The 20,504-nt window shown below is 33.8% G+C and overlaps 1 protein-coding gene and 1 pseudogene across 2 annotated transcripts in view; one reads left to right on the top strand and one right to left on the bottom strand.

Annotated features, from left to right (window-relative positions):
• Positions 1–7,594, top strand: part of LOC132029473 (pentatricopeptide repeat-containing protein At1g08070, chloroplastic-like) — a 9,368-nt pseudogene extending 1,774 nt beyond the window's left edge.
• Positions 1–15,539, bottom strand: part of LOC132031052 (early nodulin-93-like) — a 23,334-nt gene extending 7,795 nt beyond the window's left edge. Inside the window, exons 1-4 of one of the 2 annotated variants that reach the window (XM_059420901.1) lie at positions 15,374–15,539; positions 15,193–15,254; positions 14,563–14,638; positions 13,447–13,781 (exon numbers count right to left, since the gene is read on the bottom strand). In XM_059420901.1, coding sequence (XP_059276884.1) covers positions 13,702–13,781; positions 14,563–14,638; positions 15,193–15,254; positions 15,374–15,440 — 285 coding nt within the window. In that variant the 5' untranslated portion in view covers positions 15,441–15,539 and the 3' untranslated portion in view covers positions 13,447–13,701. Of the gene's footprint in view, positions 1–13,446; positions 13,782–14,562; positions 14,639–15,192; positions 15,255–15,373 lie in introns of those variants that run through there. The other variant, XM_059420903.1, reaches the window with a different exon arrangement.
• Between the last annotated feature and the right edge of the window lie 4,965 nt (positions 15,540–20,504).

Here is a 20,504-nt window from a genome sequence, read left to right as displayed (position 1 = left end):
TCCAAGTATACCTCATATTATTAAAGAACTACTTCTTCTTAATAGTGCTCAATTCTCAAGAAACATCTAATAAATAGGGGTAACTTAGTAAATTTAATCTTTTTTTATTGAGCTAAAACGACACTTATTTTGGGACAGTATAATTCGATCCTCATGCTCCTATTCATATCACATAAATTAGAAGTGATGGAGTAAGATAGTTATATGAAAAATAACTTCTTTTTATTTTCTCCCTTTTGATAGAATATTTAAAATAACTTTTTCCTAAAGAGATATTTTATTGAAAAAAGACTTTCCTTAGTATTTTCCTAAAGAGATAGTATTTTAAACATAAAATCTTTAATTTTTTTCGAAATAAAATTTACCATCTTACTATAATTAATAATTTAAAATATTTAAAACATATATAAAAAAATTATTATAAAAAAATAACAAGAACTAACATCAGTGGCATCTAATATGAAGGATATATCCATTGATTCCATAGAAAGGCCAGTGGTTTTGGGTAACTTTAGGCCAAAACAATGGATAAAGGTCAGTTATGCAAGTGCGTGTATTTTAGGATCTAGTGCCTGCTGTTCAGTCTATCAGCCTTTAACACCTGCCCAAAATCTAGGACTCCTCCATTATTTCCTCAATTTTGATTAAATAATGTTTTGGTAGGAAGAAAATATCTTTAGAGGAATCTTGAGTACTACTCCTCCGTTTATTTTTACTTGTCGTGTATTCTTTCCAGATCAAAAAGAATATTCACTTAATCATTTATATACTCTTTAAGAAAATATTAATTTTTAGATGAAAATAGATAATTTGACTAAACTGCTTCTAATTAAACAAGTATTGAAATTTGATCACATAACACTTAGTAGGAGCAAATCTGAAAAAAAAATAATGTTAATTCTTTCTTGATTTGATAAGTGAACGCTCTTTCTGACCCAAGAAAAAAAAAAGTCTAAGTGGACACTCTTTTTGATCCGGAGAGAGTATTGACTTGACATGCTTATTAAGGAGTCAAAAATAAAATGACAATTTTACTATATTATCTTTTGAATATAATAAATGCAATGTTTTGGGGAATGCATTAATAAGTGATTATAGTAGATAATAAGGGTAAATTAGAAACTAAATGTTAAATTATGTCTTGATTTTATAAATTGGACAAGTAAAAAATGGACATTTGTTTTTAGTAAAAATGGATTGAGGGAGTATAATTTACTTTCGGAGTTTTTTTTTTTTTTAAAAGATTTACAATCTTTGAGTAAAAAGTAGGTTTTTAGAAAAACATATGCAAAAGATTGATATTAATTACTCCCTTCATTTCAAAATAAATGATTTTTTTGGGTGTGGCAGAACCTCGTTAAGAAAGTTAATTAAAGACGTTAATTAAAGGATAATTTATCAATGTTACCTCTTTGCTCCTTTACAAATTCTCTTAAAGCAGGAGATACTCATCAATGTTGGGAATTTTAGAAGATCCATTAAAATGAAGGGTAATTTTAAAAAAATCTAAATAAAATCTTTGGACTTTAAAAAATTCATATATTTTGAACCATAAAAAAAGTGTCTGAAATTCATTTATATTGGAATGGAAGTTAGTACGTAGTAAATATTGTTAGCAAATCAAATGGTGTCAATAAATTCTTTCTAATATTAAAGATTGACGTCTACGTGTTTGTTAGAGTAATAAGTTAAAAGTTAAGATAATTATGAAAAATGTGTTAGTTAGAGTAATGATAATAAGTTAAAAGTTAAGATAATTATGAAAAATTAACTTCAATTAAAAGTTAATGAAGTAACTTTTCCCCAATTATATTGGTGAAGACTGTTTCTTTGAAAATTATTTTTCGAGAATCAAACGCCAGAAAATAACAAATTATTTTTTAAGAAATATTATGTATGTTATACTAAACAAGTCTTTCGAGGAATGGAAACTAAAACTTTAGCTACTTATAATGTGATGATCTTACGTTTAGCTAGGGTTGGCAAGTGGACGACTTGTGCTTTAGGCGGTTAAAGTGTGGTTAAGTTAATAATGAGCTGGTTATTAATGTGCCTAAAGGTTGCTTTGGTAAAATAATGAGTCATAAACTCACTCATCCAACTTTTATCAATTTTTAGTTTTTTTTTTTAGGGAAAAGGATATTGTGTGTCCACTCAGCCAAACTAATCCCACATTTAATCACTGTTTGGGCTTAATTCCACTAGGTGTCCGTTCGGCCCAAAATAATGCCAAAAAATGGCCGGTCGGCCCAAAATAATGCCAAGGTTGACCGGCCCAACAGCCCAGGCGCTTAAAAAAAAAAAAAAAGACTTTTCGTGGCGACTAAGTCGCCACAAAAAGTCGCCACTAAAGGCTTGCTACAGTATATATACATATGTTGGAATTATATATACACTTTATATACAAGAATTATACAATTTATATACATATGCTGGAATTAATCATACATTTATTTTACATAAGTTATACGTTAATTATACATTTATTATACACATATTATACAATAATGATATGATATTATTTTTTTTACATATACAATAGTGATACATATTATATACCACAATGATACGGTTTCTATTATACATTTTTTATACGTATGATACACTTTCTATACAAGACTGATACAGTTTATATACACATGCTAGAATTATATATACACTTTATATACAAAAAATGATACATATTATATACAAAAATATTACAATTTTCTATTCTATATCAAGCGGCAGTTGCACTGTGCTGATACACATTATATACACAAGTGATACATATTATATACAAAAATGATACATAACTTAGTGATTCATATTTCATACAGTTTCTATACATTACAGATAGGTACTGATACATATTTTATACACAAATGACACATATTATATATAAAAATCGCCTCAAACATTTTTGTGTTTGGGTTTTTATTTGAAAATTGTCTTATTTAAGTTTTGGCTAATGGATGGGATTAGTTTAGTAGGTATAATTTGGGTTTGGGAAAAATTGGGTTAGAGGGTGGGATTAGTTTCACCCCACCGGCCATTTGTGTCCTTTTCCTTCTTTTTTTTTTTATGTTATTTATAATTTATTTACTTACTAAATAAAATTAATAAAAATCTCATTTTATTTATAATGACGATGTCTAACATATTAATATTTTGACTAAAATTCTCATAAGATAGTTTGTGCTACGGGTGTACATGGACCGGTTTGGTTCGGATTTTTCAAATACCAAACCAAACCACTTGCGTCGGGTTTTTAAATTTATAAACCAAACCAATAAAAGTCGAGTTTTTTAACTTTGGGTTTTCTCGGGTTATTTGGTTTTTTCGGGTTTTTTCCCGCAAAAGTCTTCAAACAAAACATATGTAACACCTCGTATCTTCAACCTAAGCTTTGACCATGATCCTAGACTTAGAAAATCAGATAAAGGATATGAGAATTGGAATTTCCCTGTTTAGTTGCAAGATGGGGGTTTACGCCCATGAACAAAGATCGTATTTCAAAGATAAAGAAAATCAAGTCGTAAACTGGTACCAAGGATTTCTGAACATTCTGGAATTTGACATCTGGATGTTACATTGTTAAATACGGACCGTATTTCAATATACGGACCGTATTTCAATATACGGCCCGTATTTCAAAACGTAAACTGGTACCAAGGATTTCTGAGTATTCTGGAATTTGACATTTGAATGTTACATTGTTAAATACGGATCGTATTTCAAAATACAGCCCGTATTTCAAAACTTATTTGGAATTTGGGAAAACTTCCTCGATGAAAGTTGTAGAGCTTTGAAATACCTTTCCAACGGTATATTATGGGGTCAAACGGACATATCCGTGCAAAGAGTTATGGCCATTTTATCGAAGAGATGCAAAAAGTCCATACGAATATGGACCGTATTTCAAAATACGGCCCGTCTTTCAAAATACGGCCGCACCTTGCCGGACGTAAACCGTAATTTTCCAAAACACTATATATTCGTCCATATCAGTTCAAATCATTATTTTTCATTCCTTCAAGCCCTAAAACGACCTCCTACCCTCTTCCATCATCAAGAACACCAAGGTAAGCCTATTCTAATTATCCCAAGTCAATTCTAATACATATCCTTGTAATCTAAACAAGAAATCATCATTCCTAAAACTAGGGTTTTCAAGGAAACCCATCTCAAGGTTCAAGAATTCAAGATTTTGGAAATCCTCTTCAAAGCTCAAGTCTTTAATTCAAGTTTTGGAGCGACTAAGGTATGTAGAGTTACTATCTATGTGTGGGAACATCATTGTTTCTTCCCCACGCCTCCTAATCCATAAAGTATGAAACTTTACAAAACTAGGGTTTCTATTCTATACTATGCTCATGATAACCCTAGGTCCATGTCTATGATTATATTATGTTTGAGTTGCTATTATTCTATCATTGTGTTCTTGATACTCATTATGATTATTGAGAATCTGTCCGTAATCCATGAAAACCCATATCTTGTATTCCATGGGTTCTTGCATGCATGTTTTTGAATAAAAATGCTTATTTCATGAATATCCTACATGTCTACAAGTTTTCATGCAATTGTATTTTATAACTATGTTCATACCATGACTCAAGATACATACATGCTAAATACAAGTTATTTCATGAAACCATGTTTACAAGTTATTTCATGAAACCATGTTTACAAGTTATTTTCGTGAAATCATGATTACAAGATAAGTACAAGTTAATTCACGAAAATCATGGGCTTCTTAGCCAACTATATTGTGTTCATGTTTTTGGGAGTTGCACGAATTACCGAGAAGGCTCAGATAGCCTGAAACTACGTAGCCACCGTAGGACAAGGATCGCTCCGCCCGCTAGACGATACCTTAATTTTACACTGAATGGATCCATCAGACACGTTACCACCTCATAACCTGGCAAGGTATGGGGCTCTGCTGGTCCGGCGAGGTACCAGACTCCACGTACCCATGTGGTGATATCACATGGTCGGTTTATGAAATGCTCTCCCTACTTATCATGTTTTACGTATGTTATATATATATGTATCCATGCTCATGCTCATGCTCATGCTCATGTTCATGTCCAGGTTTTCAGTTTCAGTTCTTATCATGTTATTCCATGTCCCATGTTATTTCTTTCAGTTGCTTTACATACCAAGACATTCAATGTGCCGACGTCCCCTTTTATTGCCCTGGGGCCCGCATTTCACAACGCAGTATGGATTTACAGGACGACGACGCTCGCTCATTAGGATCCGCACGTACCAGCTTATTGGTGAGTCCCATCTTATTCGGGTTTAGACATTGTCATTCTTTAATTAATTTTGCATCTAAAAGTATGTCTTTGGGTCCCGCAAGTATGTTTTTCAAGATTCCCGATTAGAGGTTTCATAGACTAGTCAGCTTAGTTATGTTAGACATGCAAGGTGTTTAGTCATCTTTGGCTCAACTCATGTTATTTTCGCATTTGTGATTTAAACAAGTATTTCATTAAATTATCATGACATCTCATGTTTTATAAAAGCTCATCACGTTCATGCTATATTTCTGCTCATGTATGCCTCATGGTGATTCAGCAAGCCATGTGGTTCGCTCGGTCACATGCAGTAAGGCACCGAGTGCCGTGTTACGCCCAGGCCATGGTTCGGGGCGTGACAACATATGACTTTTTCTTCAAATATTTCTTTAGTCATAGTAAGATACAACTATATAACTAAAGTGTTTCTTAAGAAAATAAAACAAAATGTGAGATGTGTGATGACATCGTATTAAAATATTCAACAAAAAAGATAATAAAATCGGTTAAAATATGTATTGATAATTAATAAGCCATAAAGAAAATGACTATAATCTAAATACTAAGTTATGCTAAAATAAGTACGACTAATAGGTATTAATTACATGACAGAGAAAAAAATTAAGCAATGTATTTTTACGCTCTAAACCAATTATGCAAAACTAAATAATAGATATCCAACATTACTGTCTTTCCTAGTGTTAGAATTGAATTTCTTTTGTAAGCATTTGTATTGAGTTGGTTTTGATTTGAATTTTATTTGAGTTACTAACATCCATGGGATATAAAACTTATTGCATTCAAAATTCTAAATTCAAATAAGTTTTGTTTTTCTTTAGATGCAATGTTTTGTTTTAATCAAGTGAAAATAATTATTCTCTCTCCTCTCTCAGCTGAATGGGGCGGCGCACGTTAATCTAACTTGCACCACGGTGGAAACCATAGCTAAGGGTCGAGGAAGAGGAAGACCTCGCAAGGAACAACAAACCATCGTTGCTTTTGGGAGTTCCGTCGGAGCTCGTTTAAATAATAGTAGCGCAGGGGAGGTCACTGCTAATGAAACCCCTAAACCAGTAGAACAGGGCAGCTCGGGTGCTAAGAGATCTAGTGCTCAGGCAAGCTCAAATGTGAAGAAATTGACTATGGAGAAATCACCCACTACAGTGACACCAGCTGGAGAATCTACTAGACCTCCAGAGCCGACGCCGATTCCTATCGTGACGCCGGAACTGGGTTCACCTCCCAACATTCAAAACCCTAATAGGGTGGAGATAACACAAGAGGAAACTACATCTTCAGGAGAGAAAACACAAGGCCCGAAGCACAAAGGGGTACAATCGAAAATGGAGGATAGAGGAAAGGAGAAAATAGGAGATGAGCCAAGATCTACATGGACGAACCTTTTTGCTGGCAATCGCAAGGCAGAAAACGGTATGGATCTAACTTATATTCCTCCTCAAGTCATTGATGGAATTATGGTAGCTCAAATTGATGAAGCTGAACTTGAAAAGGAAGAACTCAAGTGGAGTAACTCACTGATAGTATACACAATAGGTGAAACCCCTGGGTATCACTTAATGAAAAATTTCATTGCTCAAACGTGGTGTAATGTCACTGAACCTGATCTTTACCTGCTTGAGGAAGGTTACTACATAGTCCGGTTCAAAACTGAGGATGACATGAGAGAAATCCTATATGCAGGTCCCTATACCATCCGCAATAGACCCCTGATTGTGAGATTATGGACCCCTAATTTTGATTTTGCCTCCGAATACCTCACTATGATCCCTCTATGGATTAAATTCCCTAAACTGTCTATGAGGTACTGGGGTCGAGATTCTCTGAGTAGGATTGCTAGCACTCTTGGTAAACCGATGTTCGCTGATGAATGCACATCTACCCAATCTAGACTATCATTTGCAAGAATGCTCATAAATGTTAATGTCTCTAAACCTTTACCAAATGATGTCTATATTATGGAACCCTCTGGTACCCCGATCAAACAACCCATTCTCTATGAGTGGAAACCTCAATATTGTATGAAATGTATGAGAGCTGGACACACTTGCCCTGCCCAAGTCAAGCCAACCAAACCTCCAAAAAATACTAGGAGACAACAAATTCCCAAGCAAGTTTGGTCTTCAAAGGATACTAATGACAAAGTTGCTAACTTAGAAGCTGTTGTTCAAACTACAGACACTGGAACTAAAACCAGTACTTCTACTACTCTTCCACCTAAACAACCACCAAACCCAAAGAACCCTACCAAAACTCCAAAGAGCCCAAAGAAAGAGTCAAAACACTGAAATTGTGAACAAAGATCAGCCTGTATTGGATCTAGTAAATTTTCCAATCCTCCAAACTCCAACTAGACTCAATTCAGCGGTACATGTACAGGTGAACAAAGCAACAATGACTATTCCTCCTCTACCTCCAGACAAACCTGGGGGATCCAGTAACTAATGATGAAGTGTCTAATTTGGAATGTTCGGGGAATAAATAAGAGATACAAGCAAAAGGAGCTGAGACAGTATCTCAAGAATAATAATATTAAGCTTGCAGGTTTGATTGAAACCAGGGTTAAACAGGGCAAAACTAATGGTACATTGAATAATATTGCTAGAGATTGGGGCTGTTCAAACAACTACAATGCAACCAGTAATGGTAGGATTTGGATTATGTGGGATCAAGCCTTCTACAATATTACTACTTTGGTTTCTGAGGCTCAATTTCTACACTGTTTGGTTCATGATATCACTAATACTCTAGAATGGGAGCTAACAGTAATCTATGGTTATAATACCATAGAAATTAGGAGGACACTATGGGAAGGGTTACTCAATCTCTCTCTAACAGTATCAAAACCATAGATGTTCTGTGGTGATTTCAATGCTACTCTGTACTTTGCGGATAGGAGAGGTGGTAATCCAATAACAGTGGGAAAGGTGAAAGATTTTACTGATTGTCTTCAGCAAATTGGTGCGAGTGAATTGATGTGGAGGGGAGAATATTTTACATGGAGCAACAAACAGTTAGGTGCTGATAGAATATGTAGCAGGATTGATAGGGCGTTTGGAAATTTTGACTGAATGATGAATTGGGGACAGGTATGTATTGAATATGGGCTGCCTAACTTTTCAGACCACTCCTCTATACTCTTTTCAGTTGCTAGCCAAACATCAAAGACCAAAGTCCCTTTCAGATTCTTCAACACTTGGTGTGATCACTCAAAGTTTGAGGAGATTCTCAAAACTACTTGGGGAAATAACAAAGCCAGGGATAATATGGAGAATATTTGGCTCAAACTAAAGGCCCTCAAACCTGGGTTACAAAAGCTAAACAAGGAAGAATTCAAGAATATTACCACCAAGATAGAACAAGCTAGAACATAACTTGGAATTGTCCAAAGAAACCATTCGCACCCAAGTCTCTGATCAGCTTCTCATCAGAGAGAAAAGGCTCCTAGTAAACCTTGAAAAATGGTCTTTGATTGAAGAAAAAGCACTACAACAGAAATCCAAGGCTAGGTGGATCAAACTTGGTGATTCTAATACCAATTATTTTTCTACCGTCATCAAGGAGAGAACACAGAGAAAACAGATCTTTGAACTAGTATCTACTACAGGTACTAGACTTCTAGATCAACAAGATATCAAACATGAGATTCTGACTTTCTATAAAGAATTACAGGGTACCTTAAATAGCTCTTTACCAGCAGTTAACCAGAACATAATGAGCAAAGGCCCTGTACTTGATAATACTCAACAACTACAACTGTTAGCCCCAGCCAGTGAAGAAGAAATTCAAAATGCTCTCAAATCAATTAGTGATGATAACAACAACAACAACAAGCCCAGTATAGTCCCACCATGTGGGGTCTGGGAGGGTAGAGTGTACGCAGACCTAACCCCCACCTTGAAAGGTAGGGCTTTTTCCGAAAGACCTTGAGTGAGAGAGTGAGAAGAAAGGAAGACAAGAGGAAAACAAGACAAAAGGTCAGATAGGGCCAAGCATATCGAAAACAATATGATAACACGAATACCAAAAGCGAGAAAGTCGTGGTAGAACAGTCCGGGAAGAAAGGAGTATTAACTACTATAGATAAATAAAATAATCAAAGTACAACGGCCCAACAAATATAAGCAGCAATCACATGCATAAACCAAAAGGCAATAAACAAATAAGCGAAACTGCAACTACTATGATGAAAGGGTAAGCCACCTAGCCTTCTATCCTAATCTGAGTCCTCCACAACCTCCTATCTAAGGTCATGTCCTCGGTGGCCGAAACCGTGTCATATCCTGTCTAATCACCTCCCCCCAATACTTCTTCGACCTCCCTTTACCTCTCCTGAAACCATCCATAGCCAACCTCTCCCACCTCCGCACTGGAGCATCTCTGTCTCTCCTCTTCACATGCCCAAACCATCTCAACCTCGCTTCCCGCATCTTGTCCTCCACCGATGCCACTCCCACCTTGTCTCGGATATCTTCATTCCCAATTAGTGATGATAAATCTCCTAGAATTGATGGCTACAATGCTTTCTTTTTCAAAAGAGCTTGGAGTGTTATTAAAACTGATCTTGTCCCAGCAGTTCAGGACTTTTTTGTCAAGGGCAGAATATACAGGCCAATAAACCGCTCAACTATTACTTTGATTCCAAAGAATGACAATCCAACTACTATCAAAGAATACAGGCCTATTGCCTGTTGCATAGTGGTATACAAGGTGATTGCAAAGGTGATAGCTGCCAGGATTCAAAAAGTTATAGCCTCAGTAATATGTGAAGCCCAAGCAGGTTTCATTCCTGGTAGGAAAATAGCAGACAATGTCATTCTAGCGCATGAGTTAGTCAAAGCATACACTAGAAAGGGTGTCTCTCCTAGAATGTCATTCTAAAAAAGCGCATGAGTTAGTCAAAGCATACAAAATTCTAGTTACCATTGTGAAAGGGTGTCTCTCCTAGATGCATGGTGAAAATAGATCTCCAAAAAGCCTATTTCCATAGCAATGGAATATTTGAGTAGAAGTTTGAATGGACTAAAGGAACAACAGGCTTTTAAACATCATCCTAGGTGTGTAAAGTTGGGGATTACCCACCTGAGTTTTGCGGATGACCTACTACTCTTTGCTAGAGGTGACCTGAGTTCCATTCAGTGTATGCATCAAGTGTTTCTTAATTTTTCTCAAGCTTCTGGTTTACAAGCAAATACTGGAAAGAGTTCTGTGTTCTTTGGTGGAGTTAACCTTTCAGTACAGCAAAATATTCTGGATACTTTGGACTTCTCTTTGGAGGAAATGCCCTTCAAATACCTTGGTATCCCCTTGACTACAAAGAAGCTGAGTATTCTCCAGTGGCAACCATTGATACAAAGGATTATCAAGCGAATCTCTTCATGGAAAGCTAAGAAGCTATCATATGCAGGAAGAGCCCAATTAATCCAATCAGTCATTTTTGGTATGCAAGCTTACTGGTCCCAACTATTTATGATGCTTGTTCATGTGATTGAGACTATTGAAGCCTACTGTAGATCTTATTTGTGGACAGGGACAAATAATGTCTCCAAAAGGGCTCTTGTTGCTTGGAATAAAGTGTGCTTACCTAAGTCAATTGGAGGGTTGAACTTGATAAATTTGTCCTTATGGAATAAAGCTGCAATCACAAGGAACTGTTGGGAAGTAGAACAGAAAAAAAGATAAGCTCTGGATCAGATGGATCCATGCTTACTACATAAAGAATGCTCAATTAAAGGATATCACCATCCCTAAACAAGCCTGCTGGATGGTGAGGAAGATCATGGAGACTAGAAAGTTCTTGCATCACCCTCAGGTAAATGGTACTTTGAAAGGCAGTATAAAACAGTTTTACCTGAGCTTCATTGGCAATCACCCACGGCTGATATGGAAATGTCTAAGATTTCACAATGATGCTAGGCCTAAAGCAAGGTTTACGGTATGGTTGATGATGCAAAACAGGCTACCAACTACTGATAGATTAGCAAAATTAGGGATCCAAGTAGATAGAAAATGCTCCTTATGTCAAAGTGCTGATGAGACAAGAGATCATTTGATAGTAGAATGTCCCTTTACCAAATCTTTATGGGCTAGACTACTGCTTTGGCTGTAACAAGCTCCTACCACCACTAAGAATTGGAATGATCACCTCCAATGGGCTGTGAAACACTCCAAAGGTAAAGGTACTGCAACACATATTTTCAAGCTCATGTATACAGAAGCAGTCCACACCTTATGGAAAGAGAGAAACCAGCGGATCTTCCACAAACAGACTCCAGATTGGGATAGTTTAGCAAAGGAAATAGCCTATAATGCTAGAGCAACTCCTAAGACTAGTCAGATCCTGCAAAGCTTAGTATACTAGTTTTTTTAGAGTTTTTCTTTGTGCCTTCGGAATGGATATCTAGCAGTGTTTGCTAAGATATGGTTTTGTAATGATCTATTTGGTGATTAATGAAATACAATTAGTTACCAAAAAAAAAAAAAGACACAAAACTATGAAAAAATTTAAGAAATATTTACAAATAAATATTTTTATGTATAAAATATTTTAAAAATCGAATACACGTAATGTCGGGTCGGTTTGGTTCGGTTTGACTTTTTTAGCTAAAACCAAACCAAACCAATTATGGTCGGATTTTTTTTTTTGAACACCAAACCAAGTCAAACCAAACCACTAGTCGGGTTTTTTTCTCGGTTTATCGGTTTGGTGCGATTTGTCGATTTGCTTTGTACACCCCTAGTTTGTGCTATATATTAGGCCCAAATCAACACAATTATTCAGTGTTTGGCAAATAGTCACTTTTAAGATCGCTGATCAAATTCAGCATTTCTAAACTATTCAGTGTGTACCGTCTTTCTAATACAAAATAAACTTTCGACAAAAATATTGTTTAAAAATTTACTGTGGAGTTTAAATGTGCAGTTAAATTTCAAGAAAATTTATTGGATTTTGAACATTAATCAATTTAATAATAACAACATACTCAGTGTAATTCCACAAGTAGGGTTTGGAGAGGGTAGAGTGTACGTAAACCTTACCCCAACCTTGTGCAGGTAGATAGGGTACTATTCCAAAAGACCCTTGGCTCAAGTAAAGCAGAAACACAACAATTATAAAAACAAACGCAATAAACACCAACAGGACAGTAGGGAAACTGAGGATGAACATTCATCAATATTTCAAACTCCATAAATATTTTCTGGAGTTTTACTTGCCCTATTTTGAAATATTTTGGATTTCCGCTTGTACCATCTTGAAAAATTCTCGGAGTTTCACTTGTACAATTTTGAACGCAAGGCTTGTTTGAACTTCAGAATTTTTAATAGAACTTTATGACACTATCCAGGAGTTTCAACGGTATACGTTCGAGCTACAAGATATAGTGATAGAGTTTTACCTTTATAACATTAATTTTTTTGCAAAGCTTATTTGGATTCTATGATTTTTACTGCAACTCTGAAGCACTTGGAGTTTCTAACAATATAAGTTTGAACTCTAAGCTACAATCTCTAAATTAGCTGTCTCATTTAATTTTCTCCAACATTTAGATAAGCTGAATTATGCGAATCAAAATAGATTAAGTTAATAAATAGACTGATCTTTCGTTTCCATCGAATAATTTTACAACCTCAAGGTCTAGCAATACATGGGAATACGTATGAAGGTCTAGAGCTTTTATGGTAGCTGAAGAAAGGAAACGCGCAAAGTAATCTCCTCTCATTTGAGAGGAAAAGTAAACGATTTATTTATATAAAAAATATTAGTTTTAACTATGGTGCGTAAGCAGATCCGAATATTATATTATAGTCATAAGAAAATACTAATATCACTATCAGGGGTGGTGTTATAGTGTCGGCTATGGGTTTGATTGAACCCAGTGTGTAGTTTTGATTCAAATCATGTATTTGTCTTAAAAATTTATTGAATATGTACATATTATTTTAAAACCCAATGACTTAAAAGAAAGTTAGTATTCGGGACTCACAAACTTTAAACCGTGGCTCTGCATCTGATCACTGTAACTTTGAGATATTATAGGTAATTAATTGATTTTCAAATTGGAAAGGCATCGAAACTAGGTGATTTTATTTGATTGAGCTTATAGATCTAGTTCATGAGAAAAAAGAACAAATGCAATGCTTGAGAAAAAAAACAACTTTTATTATATTTACAGCAGTAGAGATGTAGATGGTTCTGTTACATAGACAAAATCAAATTCTTGATTCACTCTCTCCACAGGGAATCAATAGAGGTAATTTCTACTTAATAATTACCTCATGTGCCTCCATCTACTAACCTACTGATTGTACTTAAACAGGGATTACAGTAATATTGATTATCAGATAAGTAAAACTTAGTGCTAAAAGAGTTTAGTGATTCATTAATTGTTGAGGCTTAACCCTGTTTGAAGGAGTTTTGCCTTGCGGTTGCTAGAATGGTCTTGTCTGCTACAATAAAGTATGCCATCCCAGCAGCTGTCATAATACAACTTTTATCAGGAAAAAACATAATTCATAGAGTATAAAAAAATTGCTTACACTATCTAATCACTTCGTACATGATAATTATTTTTGATGTCCCAATTTATGTGGGACAATCTGGGATTTAAAGAGTCAAACTTTTTAGTTTTGATTGTGAATTTGGACATGGAATTGAAATAAAATTTACATGTTTCGGAAACTATGTAAAAAGTAGGGTAAGTCATAATAATTGACAATTCAAAATATATATAAGGTATATGAGAAAATCACGGTCAAAGAAAAACTCGTTCAACTCTCGAAATCCAAAAGTGTCACATAAATTGGGACAGAGGGAGTACATGTTAAAATAAGGCAGATAACCTCTTACTATAAGAGGTAAATTATCTTACTGAGTCGTTTAAGTTATATACATGACTGTCTCCGGTGTAAAGAATTATTTGCACTATCAACTTACCTAAATATCGTTACCTAAAAGGTATTTAGGTAGACCTGTATAAAATATGAGATTTGTAGTTTTGAAAATAAGATGAATTACTGCTACAACAAGTAGAGGTAATAATTTGATGGTGTGAGAATTCTTTACACTGACGATATATATAACAAACTCATTTTTAATAGATAACCTGTTACTATAATAGTTAAATTTACACTGATAAAACTTCTTTACACTAACGGCGTATATAAGTTAAATCCAATTTCATATACCATGAGGTTCATTTAAGTTGTGACTTTTAAGTTGTTGAGTGGGTATGAGAGAGTGATATTTGTGACTGACCTGTGGAGACAATGAGGGCTTTAGCAGTGGGATTGAGATTTGCTCTTGCCCATGGCGACACCTTCCCATATGCATACTGCATACATATTTCATCAATAATATTATTCACGGAAATATTCTGTAAGTCATTGAATGTCCTTAAGCTGGCCTAAACACCATCATCATAAGAAAAGAAAAAAAGTCATTTTCTAATGATTGCCAGAAAATATTTTTCTAGGACAACATTGTAGACCAAAAGGGAAAATAATTTCCTCTCTTTGGATTACAATCATTTTTTTCACAATTATTTCAACTGTTTATTCTGGCGCACAACTTTAGCCAATATATAGTTTAGTCTCTTGTCAATCATTACTATTCAAAAACTTCATCAAGATACTATCTAATGTGGTCAATACATAAAAAAAAATATTCCAAAAATAAATAATTTGAACCCAATCTCCTTAAAACACCAAGAAGCTTTTCTAAGCTTTTTACATTCATATGTATTTAATAAAAAATTCAAATTTAGGTAAAATATCATGCAAAAAATAAAAAATCCAAAAATAACATCCGTTGTACAAAACACAGCTATGGTTCTTGAAACATATTAAAAATTAGTAGTATTTTTTTTTTGTCCAAAAAATAGCTTACAGTTGGAATGGCAGTAGCAACAGATGCAACAACAGCTGCTTTTGCCCCTGCAACTACTCCTTCTGCAATATACAATAAACATATCATTCATCAGATTTATCAAGTTAATAGAAAAATTAAGGTGTTTTTTTTTTTTTTTTTTTTTTTTTTTGTGAGGTACAAGCTATGAAAGGCAAAGTACCATGAGAGCAGCGCTTAGCCAAAGCTAGTTTTTGGTCCATTGAATCTAAACTCACATTCTTGGCCATTTTAGTTTTTCTATGATATTAAGACTTTCAACTGAAGAAGTAGATATGTAAGACAGTAAGCTTTTGCAAGCATTGATTTGAGTTTGTGAGTTTAGTAAGAGTAGATATTTATAGGCATCTCAGGTGTTAGAGTTTGAATATATAAATTAAAGAGTTTGATGGTTTTGGATAATTTCCAACGTCACAGTCACTTGTTTTTGCTTCACACACACTTTTTTTATTTATTTAATTACTACTTCTCAGTGAGTACTGGAGTAATATTATTTTGGAAATAAAAGAAGTACTATTATTGTAAGTAGTTTATGTATTCGCAGGTTAATTATCAGTTTCCTGTTGTGGTCAGTTTATTTGTAGTACTCCTCTGTCGCAATTTAATAATATTACATTTTTCGCTTATTGAGAGTCAATTTGATTAATTTTAAAGCTAAATTTGATTAGATCGACTAAATACTTTAAAACTAAAATTTACATATTTAAGAACTATTCGAGAAATATTACAAGTTGCAATTCTTCTCATGTCAATATGATGAAAAATACATTTAAAAAAGCTAGTCAAAATTCACATAATTTGAATCTCGATGAGCGAAAACTGTCACATAAATTGAGACGAAGAGAGTACTATATTAGATACGTTTGTCGGTACATGAATCTGCGGTTTTAAAGAGTAAGGATTGGATTAAGGAGGACTCGGAAATAACAGTGACTCTTTATTGGTGCAGTAAAGTTTTAGTCTTGGAATATATGGACCGTAAAAGAGAGACCGAGAGAATAATAAGTACATACTATATCCATAAAAATATTGATTTTTTTTTTTTTTTTTACATAATGTCATTAAAATTATTGTTTGATGAAGTATACATAATGACATCTGCGGTTTTAAAAACGGTCCAAAGTAAACATTGGATATAAGGAGGACTCGGAAATAACAGTGACTCTTTATTGGTACTTTGCACACCCAACAATCTAAAGTTATTAGTCTTGGAATATATGGACCGTAAAAGAGAGACCGAGAGAATAATAAGTACATACTACCATAAGTTGTCCGCCATCCATAAAAATATTGATTTTTTTTTTTTTTTTTAACATGACATATTATCATTAAAATTATTGTTTGATGACATCATTAAGCCAACTCCTAAAAACTAATGACATTGGGTGGTAGCAACCGATGACAGCGATGGTCGATAATGATGGTCGTGAGGTGATAATTGTGCAATGGTAACCGGTGATGGTAAATTGTTGTAGATGCTGGTAGTGTTGATTCTGCAAATGGTAATTGTATTTTTCACTATCAAATAGCACAAGAGGGGATAAATTGGGTTATTCCTGGTTTTCGTTTAAGTGATGGATTAGGTTACTTTATCTGTTTCTTAAGACTAAGTTGCAAAATAATAAAGAACAGTAAAGTAACAACACAATAGTTTTACTAGGAAAGCATCGGCCAGTCACAAAGGTGAAACGATTGGATTTATCTCTGCTGGATTTATCTCCAAATTCACTAAAATTGTGATCCTCAACAAATTCAAATTACAAGATATGCAACTTAGGAACTAACTCTAATCCCTCATACAACAATCTACTTAGATTGTTGAGTCCCCTTCGAGTTGCGCTCAACTTGGAGCTGGATTTGACAAATGTTTACCTAAAACAATGCTTATAGGAATGTTGGAAATAGGTGCAACTCAATGACATTCCTAATACAATTGTTTAGATTTAAAGACCGTAAAACATAAAACTATGTAAGAGGTTCTTCAATTTGGTCATTTGTATTAGGCAGGACTTCAATAGTCAATCAGAAGTCTCTCAAATATGTGAGAGCTTGATTTCTGCTTTTCTCTCAACGTAAGGGTGTAACCTTCTTCAGTAGCATATATATATATATATATATATATATATATATATATATATATATATATATATATATAAACAACTTATGAATAGCAAACTGGTTGGTCACAAACACCTTCTTGGATAAGGACTTTGAGGAGACATAGTGTTTGAGATGGAAGCAATTTTTTTGCTACACACGGCTTAAAATATGCTTGATAGGAGTCCGCAGTTTATCCCAATAATTCTTCCAATGACTCCTAGATCTTATCTACTATTTTCGTATCTCAAGACTTCTTCATTCCAAGAGTTCTGCCACAATTGAACTCTAGGATGGAACATAAAACTGCTTACCTGGTTCATTCAGTATAGTGTACTTATTCCACATTATGCATTTTGTCCATATCATTTTGTCAATCATTAAAACATACAAGATCCAACGGTAATCAAGTGATAAAAAATTACTTTCATTAAAAAACTTTAAGTAAACAACGTCTTAGTTAAACTACACTTAATAGGATACAATTTCAATGATTTTGCATCAGAATTTCATTAAACAGAAACAAACAAGATCTAAATAGTATTTACTGATTAATTGTACTTATCAATCATACTCTTTTGGTCCATTTTACTTGTCATGTTTTTCTTTTGCACTTCTCTAAGAAAACTTTAATTAAAAGGTTAATTCTGTATATTTTCACTAACTCGTAAGATTTACTTATTTGTTATAGTTTGAATAAGTCTCCTGATGTTTTGGAGCATATCTAAGAGTAGTTATTAGTTTATATTATGTGGGAGCTTCTTTAGCAGATAGTTGCCTACAACTTTAGATTCAGTTGGTTAGAGATTATGTAATTAAAAGCTTGCTGTTAGACTTAATTAGATTATCCTTTAACCTCTTTCTCATGTGAATCTTATATGGTATCAGAGCTTTAATAAGCTCCACCGAGTTAGATCAATTTCATTCCCTTTAAGCTTTCTCATCTACGGCTCCAGTTACCAACTCTGGTGATGCTACTGCAACTAGCAGTCCTGCAACTAGGGCTGAACACGAAAAATCGAACCAAACCGAAAAAAAATCGACATTTATTTGGTTTGATTTTTAAATTTAAAAAACGACTATATTTCGTTTGGTTTTGGTTTCAAGTATAAAAAAATCGAAAAAAATCGAACCAAACCGACTTTATATATACATATTTAAAAAAAATTATTTGTATATATATGTGTGTGTATTTTAATTTTTTAATGAAAAAATTACAATTTATATTATGTTTTTATACTCTTGGACCATTGGTTTGAAAAAATTACTTTGGCATATTTCCATGTTTATAGCAAGCTCTGGCAAGGAGTATTATATCTATAGACCAATGAGTCACTAGTACTGTTAGCTATGTTGGCATGTTTCCATAGTAAAGATGTGGCAAGTTTTTATTTTTAGAAAGGTAATAACTAGTAAAGGTGTGGCAAGTTTTTATGGCAATATTCAGTTTTCTATTTCAGATGAGTTTGGTTTCAGATAGTGACTATAATGTATTTACAAAAACCGACAAAAACCGAATAGTAATAACCGATATAGTTTGGTTTGACAATTTGAAACCGACTTCCGACTTAATTGATTTGGTTATTTTTTAAATAAACACCGATCCAAATCGAATCGTGAGCACCCCTATTTAAAAAACTCATGTGGTACAATTTAATCCAGTTGCTCAGTTACCTATTAAACTACATGGTAACCTCAAATTCCTAACATGGAGAACACCTTGTGATGCTATAAAGTGGGCATCAACTCCTGGAACATTTTGATGGAACCACAACTGCTCCATCACGTACTATTACCCAAAATGATCTTACTGTACCAAATCCCAAGTATCAGATCTGGTTCTCTCAAGATCAATTGATCCAACAAGCAATGATGGCATCGTTGATCCTACCATTGCTCCAATTGTTGCCAAAGGACCATCTGCTAACATACTCGCATCTTTGGCTTGCGGGATCAATTGCAAATACCAAGAAGGCTTCTAAAGCCATTGTAGAGTACTTACAGAAGATAAGATAGTTAATATAAACTACTCATATTTATTTCTTAATTGCTCTCAATTAAATACTACTCTTTCTTTCAGTATATTTAATTACTCTCCACATTTATAGAAGTAAAGGTAAAAGAGAAGAAAGATAATTAATTCTATCTTAAATTTTTAAAATAACAAGTACTTTATACCAAATACTTATAATAATCATAACAAATAAAATAAACCGGAAGGAATATTAAAGAGTATGGTGAGATAGTTATAATTTCTCTACTATTAACTAAAAGTTTAAAATTTGAATGCTTAAATGAAGATCTTCCTCTTTAATTAATTTCCTCAACGAACTTATATATCCAAAGTACGGATTCGGATTTTCACTCAAAGTGTTCGAAAGAATAATAAAAGCTAAATATATATAAAAAAAATATTGTTGATGGGAATTGAACACAGGATCGTTGTAGATAATTTCGAACACCTGACCGCTTGAGCTAATATTTTCCATATGTTTAGGCGTTCAAAAAAATTAATATATCTACATAAACACAAAAAATTTATCTTGTATATATAAACAGTAATTTTTTAGCCATGATGTTCGGGTGAACACTCTCATCTCCACTTAAATCCGCCCGTACATACACTAAATCTAAATTAATCAGATTAATAATCTTTTATCATTTCGAATACCAAATGAGTAGATTAAAACTATAGTTTGGAGAGTGCAAAAGTATAGCAGGGGACAGAGACCAGTGGTTTTGGGATTTATTGGACAAAAATAAAGGCACTTTCCAAATGCCAAAACTATGGGTAAATGCCATATATCTAAGTGCGTGCCTATTGATAAGTGTGTTGCCTATAGGATATACTGATAAAAGTGCATTCTGTCTACTCCATCTGCGTTTAACACCTGGCCAAAAAACTAGGATAGTCGTGTGCTGGATTTTGATGAATTTATCTTTGGTACATCGTGTATTTTAAAAAAATGCATAAAGTATCTGCTGTTACAAGAGTTTATAAAACCGCACCCAAGAATGTGATGTACAATCAACTCTAATACATGCTCTATAATTATTGTTTTCATGTTTAGAACCAGTGACCCATTAGTCATATGGAAACATGTATATTATCTTTTTCTATTTTTTTCTTGAACAATGACATGTGTTAGGATCGAAATAATTATGTATCATGCGAAAATTAATAAAGTAAATATCGA

Source organism: Lycium ferocissimum, chromosome 9, assembly GCF_029784015.1.
Source record: "Lycium ferocissimum isolate CSIRO_LF1 chromosome 9, AGI_CSIRO_Lferr_CH_V1, whole genome shotgun sequence".
In the NCBI taxonomy this organism is placed as follows: Eukaryota; Viridiplantae; Streptophyta; class Magnoliopsida; order Solanales; family Solanaceae; genus Lycium; species Lycium ferocissimum.
Note: the sequence above shows the minus strand (reverse complement) of the source record. Positions and strands in the feature narration are given on the sequence as shown.